This window comes from Syngnathoides biaculeatus, chromosome 22, assembly GCF_019802595.1.
Source record: "Syngnathoides biaculeatus isolate LvHL_M chromosome 22, ASM1980259v1, whole genome shotgun sequence".
NCBI classification, from domain to species: domain Eukaryota; kingdom Metazoa; phylum Chordata; class Actinopteri; order Syngnathiformes; family Syngnathidae; genus Syngnathoides; species Syngnathoides biaculeatus.
The window spans coordinates 18889888-18899856 of record NC_084661.1 but is presented as its reverse complement, the minus strand read 5'-3'; the positions used below and the strand labels follow the sequence as shown (position 1 = coordinate 18899856).

At 39.8% G+C, this 9969-nt stretch overlaps 1 protein-coding gene across 2 annotated transcripts; it reads left to right on the top strand.

Annotated features, from left to right (window-relative positions):
* Nucleotides 1-300: 300 nt before the first annotated feature.
* On the top strand, nt 301-9132 carry LOC133495761 (uncharacterized). 2 transcript variants are annotated; one of them, XM_061810710.1, is made up of 5 exons: nt 301-451; nt 550-606; nt 675-746; nt 6487-6570; nt 8780-9132. In XM_061810710.1, the coding sequence occupies exons 1-5, from the start codon at nt 334-336 to the stop codon at nt 9115-9117; spliced, it is 669 nt and encodes a 222-aa protein (XP_061666694.1). In that variant the 5' UTR covers nt 301-333; the 3' UTR covers nt 9118-9132. The 2 variants fall into 2 exon arrangements, with proteins under 2 accessions (XP_061666694.1, XP_061666695.1); XM_061810711.1 differs by lacking the exon at nt 6487-6570.
* The last annotated feature ends 837 nt before the right edge of the window (nt 9133-9969 follow it).

Here is a 9969-nt window from a genome sequence, read left to right as displayed (position 1 = left end):
GATCAAATACACCAGAACGAGCCATATAGAATTAGTTACGTTGCAGTTCAAATCTTTGTATTATGAACCGTGAATCCAAAAAGTAGCCACAACTTTTTTTGGTAATTTTCATCCAGTAATTGTCATAGGCTAAATCTCAGGTGAGAACATCTATTTAATATTGTGCTTTAAACAGAAAATTTAAATACATTTAAAAAATGATCACAACCAAAAGAAGCTCACCGTAAATTTATCTGTAGGCACCTAGATTTATTTATTTATTCATTTTTGACAAGTCGGGGTCTTGTTCCACTGCTCCAGGTGGAGATAATTGGAGCCAAGTAGAACCTGGCGATGTCGCTCATCACCTGCTATAAAAGCTCACCTGGTCTGCCTTTTTCCACATCTGCCACAGGAACATTGGCTGCTGTTTGGGCTTTGGTTCCGTTGGTCCATGCTGTCTTCATGGGAGGTTATTTTTTTTTTTTTGCTTGACTTCTTCCACAGCTGAGATTTTGTTTAAGATGACTATTTGTCTTCAAATGTTGACTTGAGTTTATGTGTCTGCAGGTCTTTGTTTTCCAGGTGATGTGAAACAAGGGGAGTCCAATGCTGTGCTGAAAAAAGGTGTGGTGAGGGAGACCATGACTGACGAGTTACATGTTTGTGATGTTAAAACGTTTCCTTTTGTACAGGTGTATCTCCTGATGATGATGCACTTAATGTTGTGGAACTTCTTGATTCTGTGTTGAAGCGACATACTCCAGGTGAGGAAAATTCGAGTGACAGTCTCGACTCAGCCAAGTTGCACTCAAGAAATTTTGCTTGTCACAGTCATAGATGGGTCTTGTTGTCCCAGTACATTTAATTCGGGCCAAATCCAAGCTTTAAAACTGTATTATGTTGGTGATCTTAAAGAATTTATTTTTTTAGATTCAGTGTTTTATATTAAAATAAGTTTCTCAAATGGGATTCTTCAAACAAGTTTAAATTTGAACTTTTCACCACTTAATTTGCATTCTAGCATCCAATATTATATGTACACTATATTTGGTATCAAAAGTGGTGTGACTTAAATCATTGCATGTAAGAAATTCAGTCAATGGTTCCATGGCCGTTCTGATTTTAAAATATTGGTTTGAAGTTCTTATGAGATGTGATGCCATTCATAGGTTGCATGTTTGTCTTCACATGGGTAATTGTACATTCTTCATCAATGGCATAAATAAGACTGCACAGGGGTCTAACTTTTCTAGTCCCCCCCCCCCCCCCCATTTAATGGGCACTAATATGACTCCTTGCCATTAAGGCCAATCTGTAACCAAAGAGGTATTTTAAGACAAAGCAAACCTCCATGAGAGAGAGATTGGCAGAACTACAACATGAGCGGCAAGGGCCAGCTCTGAATGATGCCTTGCCCTACAACATGAGCGGCAAATGCCAGCTGAACGACCAGCAGAGCCACAACATGAGCAAGGGTCAGCATGATTTTTAGCAAGTCCAGGAGAGCATCAAGCAGAACAACAGAGTGAGTCTTTTCAACTCCAGCAGGATGACTCCCCTGATGAGGGCTTTATTGTGAATGTTTGCAATGTGGAAATTTTTTTTTTTTTTAAATTTTGGGAAATACTCATTGTGTTCTCAACAAACCAGTTTTATTAAATGGTTCAAGACTTAAACTACTAGCATGAGGTGAATTGTAGGAGTAAAATTAGGCTTAAGGAGGGAAGATTTATAGAGTGTGCCAAAAGCATAATTAAACTCACTACAAATTACATGAAATGTAGTTTTATCTGGGCTGACTTTGGCCAGGCGGTGGTTGTACAACTGCAGGGAGCTGACAGTACTATGGAATGTGTAGTTTCTAATCTAGATTGTAGTTTGATTATATTGGCAGCTAATGATGCCAGTAATTTAGTTTCTCAAAATGGATGCTGGATTTTGCCCTTAAATCATGTGTTGTAAAAATCTGCTTAAAACGACCATTGATCAGTCACTAAAATGGTTACGGCAAAAAATTGTCGTAGGCTCTTAAGTCTTTACCCTAATACATTTGGTACCAAATTTCAAATGGCAATACAGAGCTTTACTTTCAAATGACATGTGCTGTAGGTGTGTTAGAATTTAAGGTGGAGGTGGGACTCCTTCAGGGATCTGTGCGGAGTCCATTCCTGTTGCGGTAGTAAAGGATTGGATGACTGAGGTTAGACTGGAATCCCCTTGAACTAAGATGTTTGCAGATCTTGTGATCTGCAGCGAAAGTAGGGAGCAGGCGGAGGAACAATTAGAAAGATGGAGGCATGCACGGGAAAGTAGAGTGAAGATTAGCTGAAGTAAAACAGAATATATGTGCATGAATGTGAGGGGCGGAGGAGGATGATTGAAGCTCCAGGGAGAAGAGACAGCGAGGGTGGATGACTTCAAATACTTGGGGTCAACAATCCAGAGCAATAGTGAGTGTGGTAAGGAAGTGAAGAAACGGGTCCAAACAGGTTGGAACAGCTGGCGGAAGGTGTCTGGTGTGTTACTCGTATGTGACAGAAGTGTCTCTGCTAGGATATAAAAAGTTCATGAAACAGTGGTGAGGCTCGTCATGATGTACGGATTAGAGAAGGTGGCACTGAAGAGACAACGGGTAGCAGAATTAAAGATGCTGAGGTTCTTGCTTGGAGTGAATAGGATTACAAATAAGGTCATTAGAGGGACAGCCAAAGCTGGATGTTTTGGAGACAAGATTCGAGAGAGCAGATTTCGATGGTTTGGACATGTTCAGAGGCAAGAGAGTGAGTATATTGATAGAAGGATGCTGAGGATGGAGCTCCCAGGCAAAAGAGCGAGAGGAAGACCAAAGAGAAGGTTGATGGATGTTGTGAGGGAAGACATGAGGACAGTGGGTGTTCGAGAAGAAGATGGGCTTAGATAGAAAAAGATGACACGCTGTGGCGACCCCTATCGGCACAAGCCGAAAGGAAGAGAAGATATTCTTGAAAGTAAAGCTAGATTTGAAGTGACGTGCAGCAAATCACTTCAAACCAAAATTCCTGTTCCATAACTTCCTCCCTGAGCATGCACACATGGAAATACGTAACTAGAATTCAAAAAGACAATTTCACTTATTTCAGAATCTATACAGTACTTGATAAATAATAGCCAACTAATGTTTCCTGACTGATTTTTGCATTTATATCAGTGTACACTGATTTAAGCATTACCTTTTTTTTTTTTTTTAAACATAAGACAAGCTGTGAGTGTCTCCTTCAGCATTACACATTTTGACTTCTTAATTCTTTTCTCGGATTTATCCATGGTTCAGAAGTCAAATAGCTCATAACTTGCCACCACGTGCTGCGCATCGACTGTTGGCAATTCGTGTTTTCCATGACAAAGAAAACCGTTAACACTATAATCTCAAAATTTAGAATAAGATACAAATTCAGTCACAATGGTTTAATGACCTTTCTGATTTAAAACGCTGGCTTGAAGTTCTTATGGGATGTTATTTCATTCATAGGTTGTGTGTTTTTTTTTTTTATTTTTATTTTTTTATTTTTTTTTTTTTTGGGTTTTAACATGAGTAGGTTGCTGGTTACATGGGTAATTGTACAGTCTTCATCAATAGCATAAACACAAGACTGCACAGGGGTCTAACTTTTCTCGTCCCCCCATTTAAATCATCCATCCATTTTCATTGCCACTTATCCTCACAAGGGTCGCAAGGAGTGATGGAGCCTATCCCAGCTGGCGGGGTACATGCTGAAATGGTTGCCAGCCATTCGCAAGGCAGATCGAGACAAACAGCCGGACTTATAATCACACCTACAGGCAATTTAGAGTGTCCAATTAATGTTCCATGTTTTTGGAATGTGGGAGGAAACCTGAGTGCCTGGAGAAATCCACGCAAGCACGGGAAGAACATGCAAACTCCACACAGGTGGGTCCGGGATTGAACCTGGGACCTCCGAACTGTGAGGCCAACGCTTTACCGGCTGATCCACCGTGCCCTATTTAATTCAATGGGCACTAATGTGACTTTTTGCCATCAAGCCCAACCTGCAACCAAAGAGGTATTTCAAGACAAACCAAGCCACCGTGAGAGAAATGACCTTCTTAACCTGCCTCAAACATGAGCGGCAAGGGCCAACAGAACGATCCCTCTAACCATGACCAGTCGAGCTACAACATGAGCGAAAGGTCCAGGATAATGACTTTTTTTCAAGTCCAAGACCACTGAGCTATGGGGCCTGCAGATTCTTGTTTTTATGTAACACTTGTCAAATAGAATTAAAATCCTTATCTTCAGCAGTGACTGTTTTTGAAAACATTCAGGTTTTGTACACTATACACGGGTGCATCACTTTTAGAAAACATTCAGTGAAACTGCCTTTGGTCAAATGTCTTAAAATTGCCAACATGAATTAGTTGGGGTATATTTTAACAAAGATGCCAAATTATCTGTAAAGTGTTGCAAAGCCAAAAATGAAACATAACACAAACATTACCTACACATGTAATATGTGATTGAGTTTGTTAAGGCTATCCTTGCAATGTTGAAGGGAGCAGTCATTGCTATGGAATTTCTGGTGTCTTTTTTATTTATTTATTTTGGGCAGCTCATGGTTGCCTTCACCTCTTTTTTTACTTTTGAAAATGTTAGAGTAAAGACCCAGGTGCATCACTTGAGGACTGAGTGAAACTCTTAATGGTCCTCACACTTTGCACAAAGTACCAGCATGGTTTGCATTGTAAGGGTGAGTTTTGAAAAATGTCCCATTATGAAGCCTTCCAAGAATTGGAACCAGAGAATTTGTTTTGTCAGCTGTCCTGGTGCCACTTTAATACTTAAGAGACATGTCTACCATATAGTGTTTTGTAAATGCATCACTTTTCACAATATACATTGTGAGTGTAGTGTCAATATGGTCCAACTCAATTTCCATTATCAATTTCATCCATAATTGTATGAGCATTAGCTCTGAGACCAAGAACCAAACCATTGGTAAATGTGCACAAAAACGTGGACACATCATAAAAATTAGAGTAGAATAAAATCTCCAGCTAGATAGTTTGACAATCAAAGGACTTTCTTCTGCTTAATATCTGCCCCAGCATCTTTGTCCAGGGGATGCCAGTGATAGTCATTAATGCATAATAACCAATCCTGGACTTCTAATCTGTCATGCTGGAAAAAAAAAAAAAAAAACAGTCGAATTATCAGATGTTTCATTTCAGGTAGGATGTTTAGAAATGCGGTTTTGAAGATAAACAAAAGGTTTCTTTCAGTGTCAGCTGTCCACACTGTGACATCTCAGATACGCCGGATGCCCTTGGGGAGTAGAGGCCCCAGTGAGATAGGAACTCACGACCCCTGGTTTATCAAACCAATGCGCTCACCACTGAGCTACAGGGCCTCTGCCCTAATTCTGATTATATAACTTAAAAAGTACAATAAGACTGAGTGCTATGTTCTTGATCATAAAAACAAAACATTATTTTGTGTATTGGGTGTAGGTTTGAATATATTCATGGTATTTCCATTCACTCCAGTGGGTAAAAAGTGATTTCAGTGTTTTGAATAATGAACTTGGTTAAGGAACAGATTAAAGTTGTACCACAAGTGATCACTACGAATCTAAAATTATACAGACTGTACTTAAGTATCCCCCCAAAAAAGCGGTTATCTTGAGATATTTTTTTTTTGTCATGTGTAGAGTTTTAAATAAAAATTTTGACAAAGTGAAGAGTCTAACATTTTCAAATTAGAAAGTAAAAAGTCAGACAAAACAAATGCTCAAAGTACATTTACTTGTAATCTTCTGAAGTACATTTACAAGTATTTGAAACCTTCCACCCGAGGACAAAACCAATGTAACCACAAGAAGAACCCACAAATTCCACACAGGTTTGAACCCAACGTCACGACTGTGAAACAGATGTCATAAACACTGGCGAGTCTGTGCTTCCTCGACGATTATCACAAATCACAAAAGCCACAGCCACAACTTTATTCCATAGTTTTCATCCAGTTATTATGATGCTATAATCTGTCGTGAGAAAATTTCCAAAATAAAAGGGCTTTAAAAGTAAAATGCAAACATCATGTAAGAAAAAAATATGATAACCAAAAAGATTTCAACAAAGTTTTATTCATGTCAATTGAAGTTGACTTTTTTTTGTAAATGTTGTACTGGTGGTCCAGGTGGAGCTAATTGGAGACAATGACCATCTGGTGCGGTCACTCGTTAACTGCTATAAAAGCTCGATTGGCCACTCTTTCATCGAGTGAAAAAATGGCTGCTGTACGGATATTGGTTGTGCTTGTCTATGTTGTCTTCAAGGTTATTTTTCTGTTGCTGAATTCTTGTTCAAATGACAGTTTGCTTGAACTACTGAGATGATTTTGTGTGTGCAGGCCTTTGTTTCCCAGGTGGTGCCAAACAAGGGGAGGTGTGTCAGTGTAGACCACTATTAAAATACATGTTTGGGATGTTAACTTTTCATTTGCTACAGGCGTGTCTCCTGATGATGTTTCACTTAAGAACGTTGTTGTGCTTCTTGATTCTTTGGATTCTGCATTGAAGCGAGATACTCCAGGTGAGAAATTGGGTAGAGATGCATTACTTTAGAGTTTCCAGTTTACTATGCCAAGGAACACTTCACTTTGCAAGAATTTAATTATTTTTTATATATAAATATATATTGCAGAAATTCTTGTTCCTATACACACTTGCTTGTGACATTTCAGCCAAATAAATTCATTAACATTCTGTAACTGAATTGTGTTTTTTTTTATATAAATACCCATGTCCAGTTGAGTTGCATATACCTTAAGTGCTGTAGTGTTTCTGTTTGCAGTATTGCATTACTTCAGTGGGTTTTTGTTGGTCATGCTTGTGCTATAGCATTTTAGCCAGTACTTTATAATGACCTGAATCAGTACAGTTTTTTTTATTTTTTTTTTAATTGCCAAACGATGCACTCAGAAATATTCAGTGTCAATGGTTCTTGACTCCACGAGTTTTACTGGAACACTACCTTTTACGTTATTTAATGTACAGCTGCTGTGACCAAAGAGGCATTTGAATACAAAGCAAGCCACCATGAAGGAAATGACCTACAACGTGATCATCACGGGTCAACATGACTTATTTCAACAAGTCCAGAAGAGTGTCAACCAGAACAACACAATGGACCACAACCAACCGTCCTTTCAACAAGTCCAGCAGAATGTAAACACTGACCACAACCAACAGAACGAGTCCTTCCAACAAGTCCAAAGTGTCTCACAGAATGACAGACTGGATGATTACTTGACAGATGAGGGGCTTGTTGTGAATGTTTGATTTTGGTACAGCATCGAAGAGCTCAGCTCTCTGTAACACTTGTCTGACACAAGAACATTGAGAATCACCCCGCTGTTTTTTTTTGACAAAGTTGAGTACCACTTTCAGTGAGGAGTTAAGCTTTGGTTCAGTGCCAGTACTGGCATGAATTTTATAGTCGGGGTAAATGTTCATTAGAGCTGGGTTGACTAGCCAAATATTGGATGGTTTAGAATGGCTCAGCAAACATTAGTTTTATTCTAGAAAGCAGTTTGACCAGACTTAGTGATTGTCTGTCAACCTAATTTTGCTGTGTGACTACCAAAATTGTAATTTCAACTTACTGAAATCAAGTTAAAAGCTATAATAGCTGCATGACAGCTATTTGGTTTGGTCACCCCACACACGTGTCATTGTATGGTGAAGGTTGTGGGTGGTCATGTGACAGCCTTGTCTGATTCATGAATTGGAGTCAAATGACTCTTCATGTTATGTGGAAGGTGAAGATGGAGTCTAAAAATGCCTACACATGGAGAAAAGTAGTGAATAACATGATCATAGTATCAGTATTGTCTTCATACGTTAAATGTGCATTTAAAGTGACATTGACACATAAAACCCGAAATTTAGTATGTTTACCAATCAAAAAAAAAAAAAACAGCTGGAATGGAGTCATGTTTTTTCACAGGATGTCAGTGTTGCTGTATATTTTTTTTTTTCCCCACTTCCCAACATAATTCTCTCAGGGGTTTTGGGTTGAAAAAATCTGAAGTGACGTAGTTTGCAAACTCCTCCAGTGGTGGGGTCAAGTGTATATACTTATTGAACCGGTGAGAATTTACCCGTTTTTTTTCTACGTTAGCCAAAATGCCGGCTCGTTGTGTTGCTGGATTTTGCTCGAACACTCGAGCGGATAGGTTCACTCTTGACACATTTCCAAAACACCCGATTCGTCATGAAAAATGTATTGCACAGGTGCAAAGGACAAGAGCTTTGTGGGTTCAAATAGGTATATGTGGATAGAGCTAGGAAGAAAAAAAAAAGAAACTGGTTAGAAGTTGTGAAACCACTTCTTTAGAATGGCCTGAAGCAATGAGTTGCTCCCTCAACAATGCACAAATGTCAGTCACAATGTTCAATTAACTTTCTGCTTGAAGTTCTTGTGGGATGTGATGTTGACAATGATAGGCTAATGCATTTTTTTTTCTTTAACATGAATAGGTTCCTGGTTACATGGATAATTTGTACAGTCTGCTCATCAATGGATAGGATTCCAATGATGTCGCCACAAACCCTGGACCAATTGGATAAATTAATGATGGTTGGGGGGGAACTTCATGCTTCACCTGTTTTCTGACCTCTGACACAAGATGGTGTCATTGTAAACTTATCTATAGCATAGATATGACTGAACAATGGTCTAGCTAGTCTTGTCTCACATTTAGTTGAATGCAAAACTAATAAATTCCTTCCCCATCAAGCCCCACCTACAAGTAAAGAGGTATTTGGAGACAAAGGAAGCCACCCCGAGAAGAACAACCAGGCGGGCTACAACACGAGTGGCAAGGGGCAACTAAACGATGCCTTCAGCCAGGAACAGCAGAGCTACAACATGACCAAGGGTCAGCATAATGACTTTCAGCAGGTCCAGGCGAGTGTCAACCAGAACGACACAAAAAGCCTCAACCAACAGAGTGAGTCCTTTCAAAAAGTCCAGCCGAATGTCAAGACTGACCAAAACCAACAGAGCGAGTTCTATCAAGTCCAGTATGACAGCCTGGATGACTCCACAGATGAGGGCTTCGCTGTAAACATTTGATTGGCAAGTAAGATGTTCTGTCACTCCTGTCAGAATTAAAAGCCTTCTGTTCACCACTTTGACTATTAGGGTTGCTTCAATTTTAGAAACTTTTAAAGTGTGACTGTCATGAAATGGATTTTTTTTTTTTGGTATATTATTAATGGGGGAAAACCCAACAGCTTTTTTTTTAAAACCACAAAACATGATTTTCACATACAGCTTTTTGTAACTCCCGCCATGGAAATCCTCTCGAGGGATTTGTTTTTGAGAAGCAGGAAGTGATGTAAAGGACAGGGGTGCCCCTGAGTGGACTTGTTTCTTTACATTAGTTTTACCTCCAGGAAGGTAGCTTGTTGTTCCTTCGTGTTAGCCAAAATGCCAGCTCGTTCCATTGCTTGAACACTCGGGAGAATTGAATTACCCTTCATAAGTTTGAAAGAGACCCAGTTTGTTGTGAAAAATGGATTGCATGGGTGCAGAGGACGAGAGCTTCGTGGGTTCCAAATAAGGTGTCTATACAGCTGCTGAAAAAAAAAATGATAGTTTGGGGCAGACCACATAATTTTGTCTCATAACGTAACAAAAGCTCCGTGTATGAAATGTTTGTGCGCGTCGCCCAGCCAACAATGTCTCACTCAGCCTCATCTCATAGTGTTCGTGTACTGCGGTGGCTGTGAACAACCCTCCAAAAGCAGCACGCCCCGGCTCCATTATAGCCACCACTACGCCTCGACTGGTGTGGCTAATTTCCTGCGGTCACAGCTTCTGCGAAGGCTGCGCGTCGGGCTTTGCGACGGGGGAGGCACTGAAGAACCCAGCAGAGAATGTGTTACTCAGTCGCGTGCGCGCATAAAGTGCCCTGGCTCGTCT